Source organism: Xiphophorus maculatus, chromosome 6 (assembly GCF_002775205.1).
Source record: "Xiphophorus maculatus strain JP 163 A chromosome 6, X_maculatus-5.0-male, whole genome shotgun sequence".
Taxonomy (NCBI): Eukaryota; Metazoa; Chordata; class Actinopteri; order Cyprinodontiformes; family Poeciliidae; genus Xiphophorus; species Xiphophorus maculatus.
In genome coordinates, this window is record NC_036448.1 from 11,439,619 (window position 1) to 11,451,362 (window position 11,744).

At 41.3% G+C, this 11,744-nt stretch overlaps 2 protein-coding genes across 3 annotated transcripts; both read left to right on the forward strand.

The window, feature by feature from the left end:
- Window positions 1-1,272: 1,272 nt before the first annotated feature.
- LOC102236559 (C2 calcium-dependent domain-containing protein 4C-like) lies at window positions 1,273-4,174 on the forward strand. 2 transcript variants are annotated; one of them, XM_023335014.1, is made up of 3 exons: window positions 1,273-1,502; window positions 2,235-2,992; window positions 3,090-4,174. In XM_023335014.1, the coding sequence occupies exons 2-3, from the start codon at window positions 2,261-2,263 to the stop codon at window positions 3,639-3,641; spliced, it is 1,284 nt and encodes a 427-aa protein (XP_023190782.1). In that variant the 5' UTR covers window positions 1,273-1,502; window positions 2,235-2,260; the 3' UTR covers window positions 3,642-4,174. The 2 variants fall into 2 exon arrangements, with proteins under 2 accessions (XP_023190782.1, XP_005797210.2); XM_005797153.2 differs by having other exon boundaries at window positions 2,238-2,992; window positions 3,090-4,173.
- Window positions 4,175-6,875: 2,701 nt separating this feature from the next.
- On the forward strand, window positions 6,876-11,114 carry LOC102219033 (protein fem-1 homolog A-like). Its single transcript, XM_005797088.2, has one exon. It carries the CDS (start codon window positions 7,046-7,048, stop codon window positions 8,897-8,899), a length of 1,854 nt encoding a protein of 617 aa, XP_005797145.1. The 5' UTR covers window positions 6,876-7,045; the 3' UTR covers window positions 8,900-11,114.
- The last annotated feature ends 630 nt before the right edge of the window (window positions 11,115-11,744 follow it).

Genomic DNA, 11,744 nt, shown 5'->3' on the forward strand with positions numbered 1-11,744 from the left:
TAACAGTGATATTGTTACATTTTGTTTTTTGTTGCAAAGCTGACAACCAAGCTGATCAAAGCAGTTTCCAAATTTGGGTTGATGTATTTAACATTTAAAGTACTTAGCAAAAGTATTCCAACTTGTGAATTGGGGGTTTTGTGTGATAGACCATTTCAAACTAGCACATAACTGTGAATCGGAAGGAGAATGGTGAATGCTTTTCCAAATGTTTTGCATAGTGCAAACCCTCATCCCTCATAGTGCAAACCCTCATAGTGCAAACCCTCATGAGGAGCGTAGGTTCTTTTCTAAAAGGACTGTGTACCGTGTTGATGTGGAGATGGATTCACTTACTTTGGGAAAATTCTTACAAATAAACTGCTAGAGGCTGCAGAAGACTTGAGACTGAGATGGAATTTCACCTTCCAGCACACCACCGATCTTAAACATGCAATCAAAAGCAGCAATGAAATGGTTTAGAATCAAAGCACCCTGTAAAACTCCAATTGTGAGTTAATCTCAATGGGAACTGAGAAAAAGAAAATTGGCAGATGCTCTCAGTTCTTTCTGACTGGGGACAACAACCCTAAACGTACAGCCAGAGATGCAACTGAATAGTTTTGATCAAATCTTATTGATGCCATGGGCTGGCTAAAGTCCAAACTCAAAGCCAACTGAGAACTAGTGGCAAGATATGAAAACTGCTGCACAGATGCTCTAGGTCTAGTTTGACTAAGTTTGATCTTGTTGGAAATGAAAACCGAGGAAATATTTCAGTCTTCAGATGTGTAAAGGCTAACAAAGGACTAGCTCCTGCAAGGGTAGCCAAAAAAACAAACAAGTGAATGAGAAATATAAATGCATACCACGCTTGATAACATTTGAAAAACACAGTTAAGTTTTTTTTTTTCCAACTTGACAAATTTCCCCACTCTGTTTGCATTTTGTTTCTTGTGTGAAAAAAACAACAACTACTCAGTATATAAGTATAAGAGCTTCTCTTAAAATATAAATAGTGAAATGAGCACAGATGGTGGGTATATGTCACAACATATTGTTTCTTTACATAATCAGTTTGCAAGCCTGGAGCCCAATAATATGGTATGTTGATTGGATATCTCTAGTAGAAAGTTGCACTCTTAAAAAATAAAAACAAAACAAAACAAAAAATATCACCAAACCCCATAAAGGGGGGCAATTTCTCTCCAAATTTACGGGATATGAAAAAAGCGCAGGTCATTTTGCAGCAACTGAAGCCCCGCTCCCTTTGCGTGCATTCCTGCGCTGAGAACAGTTTTGTGGTTAATGTAATGGGAAGGCTTCACAATCTTCTCATTGGCTCAGAAGTCACAGACCTCGTCATATAAAGAGAGTGCCTGATCTGGCATCCCCCCCTTTCCCGCTGGCGAGTGTTGAAGAGCTCCAACTAGCTGGAAAAACCCTTTTTACGCACGGAGAGCTTGGAGACGCTGCGACGAGCGCTTCATTGTTTCGATCAGCAAAGAGTTTACCAGCAACAGGTGGGTTTGTTTCCTAAACTGCAGCTAAGACACTTTATGTGGATTTATGGGACAGGAAAAGTTATTTAGACAGGCAAATGCTCTTTTATTTCCAGCATCTAATGTCGTAAGACACATTCGCGATGCCTAAAGCAATTTACTTGAAACAAAATCTTCGTTTCAAACGAATAAAAAATGTGACTCGCTCTGCAGTGAATGTATTAGAATTCGTTTATTATTGTTGCTTGGTTTTCTCACGCTTAACTGAAGTACTAAGAAAGACTTTTTCTTGCTTTAGTGTTTATTTCGTTCATCATTTTCCGATTAAGAGCCCTGTATTACAGCTTTTAAAACAATGATGCAGTAATGAAAGACATGCAATATTAGTATTTTTTTTCTGTCAAGTAGTGCAAGTATCTACAGTATATACTAATATTCATGAAAAAATAATGTACCATTTTATATATGCTTTATAAACAAGCCAAAAATTTATTTGTAATATTTAAAAAAATGCTTTTGTAAATATTACATATGTGTTTTTAATATTACTAATTAATATTTTTAATTAGTTAATTTAACAGTTATTTTTTCATAATAGTAACAATAATGTTTTAAGAGAGTGTATGTATGTATGTATATATATCCATGAAAATTGTATAATTTTTATTATTTCTTTATAGTAACAAATTAGAATAATTCTGATATTTTTGTCTGTTTCGGTTTCATTTGTTGTCTTCTGTCTCCATCACTAAGCAGTGAACTGAAGCATCTGAGTGGGCATGTGGTTGCTGGAGAAGCTGCGCAGCTCTGTGGAGAGCAGTGGGACACATTCCCAGCCTCCGCAGACGACAGAGGCCATTCCCGTTGCTGTTTATGCCAATGTGCTCACCCCCGAAAGGATCCCTGATTTCTTCATCCCCCCCAAACTCATCTGCTGTCCCCCTGAGGAGTCCACCAGCCCAGAACCCAAGCCCCGCACCAATCTGAGACCCTCCTCCTCCGACAACGCTATCTGCAGCCAGAGCCCCCGAGCCCGGAGCAGCAAGAGCATCTGCAGCCCTCGCCTGTTCTGCCGCAACTTGCAAAAGTCTGCCAACCGTCACATCATCCAGATAGAGACTGCAGATGAGCCGGGCACTGGGACAATGGACAAGCACACTGTGAACATCAATACCAATGCTGACCCTCAGTCACAGACTGCCATGTCCTTGCCGTATGTCCCAAAAGCTCAGACCTCCTATGGCTTCTCCACCTTGGTAGAATCTCCTCACACTAGACGCAAGGAAAGCCTGTTCCACAGTGATCCCAACAGCCCCCTTAACTCCCCAAGCTCCCAGAGGCGCTCCCAAGGGGGGCCTCTGCTGGCCCCAGCTGACCCCAATCCTTATCGCTACTTCAGTGGAGGAGAGAGTGACACCTGCTCATCCGCTGAGTCTTCCCCATTTAACTCCCCCCTCCTCTCCAGGTCTGCTTCTCTACTTCGATCTATTACCCAGGAAACGCAGGCTAAGGTGATCACTTCTGCTTGTTTTAGTCAGATGATATTATCTGAGCTAGAAGTAAATCCTTCGTATATTTACCTGCTGCTTTTTCATTTGCCCCCCAAAGGTATCTCGTGCAAGACGCTCCCTGGCACGCCACAGTTCTCTCTCCACTGACGAATGCAGCTCTGCTGACAACAGCCCCAACATGCAGCGCCGCCGCGCGCGCTGCCCCCCCTCTCCTGCCTTCCGAGGAGCCAAAGCTGGCAGCTCCAGGCCAGCAGCCTCGGATCTCCTGCAGCGTGAGCACACCATCAACCTCCACAAGGGAGGCACCCTGAAGTTGAGCACCCACTACGACCCCGAAGCCGCCCGGCTAAGGGTGCGTGTGCTCGCTGCAGAGGCCCTCTACAACAGGCAGACGGACCTGAAAAGCATTAACTGCTGTGTGGCACTCTACCTGAACCCCGGCAAGCAGCAGAAACAACGGAGTACCATCATCAAGAACAGCAGGAACCCGGTGTTCAATGAAGACTTTTTTTTCGATGCACTGCCCCAGGCGCAAGTGAAGAATCTGGCCATGAAGATAAAGGTTGTGAACAAAGGAACCAGTCTGAAGAGAGATGTGCTTCTAGGTGAGAGGGAGGTGCTGCTCAGTGAGCTGCTCGCAAACCTCTAGGGAGATCTTGTCAAGGCTCCAGTGAAAGCGAGCGGCTCGTCTCCCCTCTGTCGACCTTTTCATCCCACCCTTCCGGATACCGGGCAAGAAGCAGCATACCAATGACCAGGGAGCTGCATCTTGCACATGGCGTTGTGTGTATCGACAGAGATCCTCTTGTCATGACTAGTTAAGCTTAGACAAAGACATGCAGGCATACTTTAAGTGCTTGCTGGTATGTGAGCGTCGTGAATGGCAGAGCGGTGTTTGTGTATTTTTCTTGACGTGCTGACTTTCCAAAAAGGTGTTGCCCCTTTCTGATGTAGCTCTTTTCGGTTCATATGTCTAACTTGAAGTTGTATTTTTGTAATAAATCTACTCTATTATTGCTTACAAAAGTTTTGCATGTCACTGTGCAAATGATAAATGCCTTTGTGTACTTGAAAGACTGGTTTTGAAAGACTCCTATTGTAAATATGACTGACACAGTGTAAGAAGTTTCAGAACTTACCAATAAAGAGCACACTAAAAATACAAGAAGATGATTTTTTATTCCAATTTGCAACTTTATCTCTTCTCATTTTGTCATTTCTAAGGACCAATGAAGGACAGTAACAATGGTTCAAAACCCTCTTTTACGCTAACAAAAGCTTCCTGTTTTTGCGAACAGAGGCTGCGTCCTCTGAGACTTGCAAACTCCGGGTGTCATTTTGAGAGGCTTTTAGTGGTTCTCCGCAAACAATATTGTCTCTTTGAGCGCTCAAACTCCCTGTTTAATTTCAAATCCACACATCCAATTCAGGCATTCCTCTGGTGAGTTCTAAACTGATGATAAGGGCGGCAATCACACAGAACATCCTGCTTAGAAAATAATTAATCTAAACAGACTGATGTCCCTAGCATTTTAGTTGATAAATGGAAATCTATTTGTTCCAGTACACCACATATACAGGCTGCATCGGTGCAGAGCAATACGGAACATTGTCCGAATATGGATGTTATGCGTCCTCTGCTGGTGAAAGAACAAAATGACATGTTGAGAGCTTTGAAATATTAATGAGCTTTCAAGCCACCTTACTCGCCTTGTTTGAGGTTAATTGGACATCTTGATATTTTATGACCTACAAAGATATTACAACCCTGGACAGAGTGTGGAAAGAAATCGCATTTCAAAAAAAGTAAAAATTGACTTTCAGAGCACGTTCAGGCTTAGCCCCTTAGGGTGATGTTTCACCAACTCCATTAACTTCTGAAGTACAGAAATAAGTCTCAACAAGCACCCATTTGGGACATGTTCGTCTGTGACTCTGAAGGAGCTTAATTTCCTACAGGCTGGAGAGCAAAAGGATAAAACGGGAGAAATCCAATCTTTTCGACTCTGTAGTTCAAAGTTTTGTGAGAGCTAGAGAGAGCTTGTGCATTAGGAAAGTAAAAACTTTGCTGAGAAAAGCTCAAAATAATTAGAAACAGAATTGTTTTTTATTGAGCATTATGGCACCTGCAAGTGGGAGTTCAAAAAATATAAATAGATACTTTAACAATTAGGACAGCTTGGAGGAGCAGTTAGCACTGCTGACTCGTAGCAAGAAAATCCTAGGTTTGAATCCTGACCTGAGGATAGAAACCAGTCTCTCGTGGACAAGCAGATATGGAAAATTGATGGACACCATGAATAAAATAAATTTTTTTACAAATTTTAATGTTTTTTGTTTGTGTTTTCTGTGATAGACTGACACAAAGTGCTGTGGATACATAATTTGTATATGTTATAAACAAACTAGATACTGCAAAGTGTGGATTTCATTTGAATTTCTACCTGAGGAAATACAAGCTTTCATTGCTACCACAGCTGAAAGTTTCTAGTGCCTTCTTTGTAAAACAGCTCCAGCTCAGGCAGAAAAGATGGAAAATGTCAGTGTGCATCATATATTGAGACTTTGATTTAGACCATTTTATAGCTCTCACTCTGTATGGATCCCTGATATGCTGGATGGCGAAACTTCACCCCAGTCTCAAGTTTTTTGCTGCCTTGAAAAGCTTTTTTTCCAATATTGTTTTGCCTTTTGCTTCATCCATCATCCTATTAACTGTGAATTTGTTCCTGCTGAAGAAAAGCTTCCCCATAACACAAGAGATGCTCTGTCATTTCTGATTTTATGGCATTTCACACAATTTCTATGTGTTCCAATAGAAATGGTGTTTTTCAGGATGTGGTGCAGTGTCCGTTTTCTGCCACACATAACATTTTTGATACTTTTATTTTCCACATTTTTACTCTTTGATTTTCAGTCATTTTGACTTATGTATGTATTATATATTGTTGAGCAGATAAAGTAGTACTAGTAAAACTTCTTTTTTTCTTACCAGAAAGACAATTTGGGATGTATGGATACATTTTTCTGATCACAAAGAACATAACATAAAGCTGTGGTATGAAAACTAAAGTTGCATAGGTTTATCTTATATTTTGGACAAGATCTGCCTATTTAAGCAAAATAAAAATTAACAAATTGTATACAAATGTAACAGTGATACTTGTTCTGTAATATTTCAGCTTTAGTAAAAATGTGTTTCTTTTCTTTAATAAAAATAATCAGGTTTAAAACATATTGTTTGTTATGTATCTCCAATGGTTGTGGTATTTTTACTAAAGGTTTACTTTGTGCAAGCCCAAACCACATTCAGATAAAAGTTAAAAAGCAAACAGGACCCCATCAGACTCTTAAAGAGATAGCACTCATCACTGAAATGTATAACTTAAATGGAATAAGGATACAGTAAAATAGATTGGAAAATAGTTTTCATTATATTATATTATATTATATTATATTGTATTGTTTTTGGTGTAAAAACAGCCAATAATAATAACAATAATAATAATTATTATTATTATAATATTATTGAATATAATAATAATAATAATAATAATAATAATAATAATAATAATAATTATTATTATTATTATTATTATTATTATTATTATTATTATTATTATTATTATTATTATTATTATTATTATTATATTCAATTTGTGAGTTCGCCGTCAGCTGATTGTCAGTCGGAGACAAAGCCTAATGTTGGTTCCAACAACCATAACAAAGAAAGCATCAGCTGTTGGTAACTTAACTCGCATTGACTCATGGGAAATGTAGTTTTCTGCCAATAACGCTCCCTATTTCATGTACAAAAACTCTGTGTTAAGACTACATTACCCAGAATTCTAGGGTTCGCTTGTAAACAGAGACCTGTCAAAGAGCACAAACGCCATCTTGACAGCAACCTCAAAATGGCAGAAAGATATGAGTCAGGAACAGGGTCCAAACTAAGATTCCGGCGCTCCACTACTTAAAACCAGGTACTTCAGATATTCTGTAAGCAAGTGGGCATGGAGTTGGTGTGCGGCGCTACAGCACAGAGCCTGTAAAATGGATATAACCGTGGCGGTTTTTAACGCGGCCAGAGATGGTAAGCTGAAACTTATCCAGAAGTTGCTGAGCAACAAAACTCCAGAGGAGCTGGAGGCTTTAGCGGAGGAGAAAACCCAGGGCAGCACCGCGCTTCTCATAGCCTCTCGGTACGGACATTTAGAGGTCGTAGACTACCTGCTCGAACATTGTAAAGCTAATGTTGAACTCGGGGGCTCGGTCAACTTTGACGGCGAGACTATCGAGGGGGCTCCACCGCTGTGGGCGGCTTCGGCAGCGGGTCACCTCCCCGTGGTGAAGACGCTGCTGAAACACGGAGCCTCGGTAAACAACGCCACGCTAACGAACTCCACCCCGCTCCGAGCCGCTTGCTTCGACGGCCACCTAGAGATCGTTCGCTACCTGGTGGAGCACAGAGCGGACTTGGAGGTCGCCAACCGCCACGGCCACACCTGCCTCATGATTTCCTGCTACAAGGGCCACAAAGAGATAGCCAAGTTTCTCCTGGACCGTGGGGCTGACGTGAACCGAAAGAGTGTGAAAGGGAACACGGCCCTCCATGACTGCGCTGAGTCTGGGAGTCTGGACATCATGAAGATGCTGCTGAAGTGCAACGCCCGCATGGAGAGGGACGGGTATGGGATGACCCCACTCCTGGCTGCCAGTGTAACGGGGCACACTAACATTGTGGAGTATCTGGCCCACCAGCCTCGCACTTCCAGAGAGGAGCGGATCAATGCACTGGAGCTACTGGGAGCAACGTTTGTGGACAAGAAACGTGATTTGTTGGGAGCGATGAGGTACTGGAGAAGAGCTATTGAGCTGAGGGAGGCGGGGGACAAAGCTGGATCGCTGTCCAAGCCTCCGCCTGGTCCTCCCGTCCCTGCCTACGGATGTGCCCAGGAGGTGAGCACTGCAGAGGAGCTTGAAGCTTTAATCACTGATCCTGATGAAATGAGGATGCAGGCCTTGCTGGTTCGTGAGCGCATCCTTGGGCCATCCCACCCGGACACATCTTATTACATTCGGTACAGGGGAGCTGTGTATGCTGACTCGGGCAACTTTGAGCGCTGTATCAGTCTGTGGAAATATGCCTTAGACATGCAGCAGAGCAACTTGGACCCCCTCAGTCCCATGACAGCCTCCAGTTTCCTATCCTTCGCAGAGCTCTTTTCTTTTGTTCTTCAGGACAGGGCCAAAGGCACCCTGTCAACTCGCATCACCTTCCAGGATCTAATGACTGTGCTGGGGAAAAGCGTGAGGGAAGTCGAAAGGGCTGTGGCACAGAGAGACAACCCCCCAGATACCCCTCAGTTCAACAAGGCGCTTTCCATCATCCTCCACCTCATCTTTTTACTGGAAAAGCTTGAGTGCAACCCCGAGCAGGAACACCAAAAGAAGCACACAGTCTACCGGCTGCTCAAGCTCAACCCTCGAGGTCGGAACGGATTCACGCCGCTCCACATGGCCATGGACAAAGAGACCACATCTGTGGGCCGCTACCCAGTGGGCCGCTTCCCCTCCCAGGCGGTGGCAGCGCTGCTCCTAGAGTGCGGCGCAGATGTCGATTCGCGGGACTGTGAGAACAACACCCCGCTGCACGTTGCCGCCAACAACGGTTGCCCAGAGATAATGGCGCTGCTGGTGAAGGCGGGGGCCCACTTCGACGCGACGAACGCTCAGAGGAAAACAGCTTACGAACTGTTGGATGATCACAGCGGCGGCCACACGGCACTGTACCCGCTGAACTACATCACCCTTCAGTGCCTGGCAGCTCGTGCGATTGAAAAGCACAGGCTGCCTTACAGGGGCCTGATCTCTGAGGAGATGGAGGCTTTCATTGAGCTCCACTGACTTCCATGAAGAGACTCTCCTTTAACAAACATTCTGTGTTCATCATTTTCTCCACTTCTGGCTCTAATAGCAACGTGTCAGACAAAACCATAGCAATAAACCCACATCCTCTGGGAGTAGTCTCTGCTTCCAATCTGGAATAAATTTTCTTATGAAGTCACAAAGACTATTTTAAACTTCTTGGTTTCTGGTATAAGAATGGAAAAAATTTTATGACTTTAAACTAAAGACCTCGACTCAATCTTCTAGTTCCTCTGACTTCACTTGACTTTTGACTTTAAATTATTTGAAATTTTAAATCAAATCATTTAAAATTATTTGATTTAAAACTAACACTTTTAGTTAGCTTAACAACTGCAAAATTATTTTACATGCTTGTCAAGGGGTGTTGTAATTTTAGGTTTGAAAAAAACTGATCAAAATTTTAAAACTAACATCCTGATTTGCCAGTCCAAAGTGATGAATTAACTCGTTTTGTTTAACAGGTCAAATCTCCGTGTTAGAAAAAAGTCCACACTTTGTGAAATGAAAGTAAACTGAAAAATAGAAAATATTTAGATTTTCTAAGCGAAAGCCAATTTCCCAGGTCATTTTCTAATCTAGAAATCATTCTCTACCTATATTGGTTCTTAATTCATCCAGAATTGTAGGTGAGGAACTTTAGAAAGATACTTTTTTTCTAAAAGCATTCATTGTTTTCTGTGTTAACATTGTTTATCTTATTTGGTCAAAACATAGGTACATACAGTGCCACTTTAGCAATAGTGTTACAGGAAATAAACTTTCTATGAACGGGTTTTGCTTCAAAATGAGATGGGTAAGAAACAGTGAAAAAGGCTAGATATTGTTTATGTAGTGTGTAAAATGCAAAAGTACCAGACGTTTTGTTACTATGTAATCATTAATATTTAATTCTGGCAAATAAATGCATTTTGGAATTACTAAAATTTTTTTCAAACTAGTAATATTTGATTATGACTCTAAGTTGACAATTTGAGACTTGACTTAGAATTCCTTTGCCTTGACTTTGAGATGAACTTTTGACTTCTTTCTTTTCTTGCGACTTGAATGAAAAGTCTTGAGACTTGGTTGTGACCAGCAAATTGATGACTTACTCCCACCTCTGTTTTAGAGTTTCTCCAACTAAAAAGGAGCATCACACCATGATCAGGCTTTTGTAAAATAAAGGCTTTTGATTTCTGGCATCCGATTAAGATATTCAGAGAACATGCATGAAAATGAAGTGTGGTTATGGTAGTTCAACTCTTGTTTTGTTCATTTATATATCAACTCAAACTAGCAGGTTTTTCACTTGATGTCTGTTTAATATGGGAAATGTATTTAGATTACTGTGCCAAACATTCTGTTACTGACTTATCTGATTCAAAAGAAAAAGTGTAACTTCAAGCAAGGACACTAATTCAACAATATTAGAGGACTAGTAACTTCAGTGTCTTAATATTTAAGACTGCAGTTCTCTTTGTCTGCCTCTAGAACAATTACTTGAAAGACTTGAGATAATTGGCATTGATTGGATTGCAACAAACTTAATTCTATTAGTGTTTCTAGCCTATGCAGTTTGTTTTATTTCAATTAGTAGTATTCTTTTTTCCAAGCTAAAAGTATCTCTGCAGAATTGTTCTAAATGGCACGCGCTTATCCTACAGACGGAGATAATTGACTCTGGTTGCTTCGCTCACAGTAAATTGCTGTCTTCTGAGTGTATTAACTAAGAATGCCTTCTTAGTTTTCTCATCCTCTCTCAGCAAATTGTTTAATATTACAAAGCTTGGAAGTATGTCTACATCCATCTTCTTTCTGTAATTACACCAGCAGCTAATGTGTTCAGTTGAATGTCAATAAGACCTCTTCAGACTGTTAGTGGGAATTACAGCCGACAGTTGTGTGTCCATGAAAGAGCCCCTCTTTTGCCCTTTAACCTCAAATGCAGCTCAGAAATGAAACGGATGGCTCCTACAGCCATTATTTTGTCTTAGTCTTACAAACACAAGACTTCCTTTCTGTTGATCTTGTATTTATTGCTGATGTGTGAAACTGAAAGCACACCAAGCGGCTCTGTGAACTCTGGAATTCGTACGGTCAGGCTCCAAGCTGACGCCGCCTTTCTTACTGAACTCATTCATTTTACCTGATGGCGGCTTGAGAGCAAAAGTGTCTTGGAGATATCTGAATAAAATTCAGAATTAAAAGATAATATGTGTGTCCGTGTTATCGGCTTACTTAAGAAGAACAAAGTCATTATTTCTTTGATTTTGCTGTCATATTTGCATTCATAGCATTTACAGAAGTTGCAATAGATGTTTCTATCACGAGTTTGTCGCATCAGTTCAGTTTATTTCCAGTGACGAGCTGCAACAAATGTCAGGTCTACCTCATACCGCATGCAGCTATTTACCATCAAGCTCATTTCATGTCAACACAGTTCATTCCAGTTAAATCAGAAACACTGTGTTTTCATTTCTAATTGTAATGCAATACTGTATGGCCAGTTTATCATACAACACCAATTGGTCAAAAGTTTCATGACATAATTAAAATAAGCTGTCTTATTCACCCTAATGGAGTGCATGTTGCTAAACACTGATCTGTGACCTCACATTTCAGCTCTCCATCTCAAGGCTTTCCGCAGGTCATTTTAAACCCGAGAATGCCAAAATAAAGCATAAGAGAAACCTGATATTTCTGGGTCCTGAACTCCCTGAGTATAAATAGGTTGCAATTAACGTCACTGCTGCTGGGCAGCGGTGGAGACAGGGCAGCCACCTTGCTAATTTTAGGGATCTTTCTTCCCTAGCTTCAGCTCTGAAAATGGGAATATGGTAAC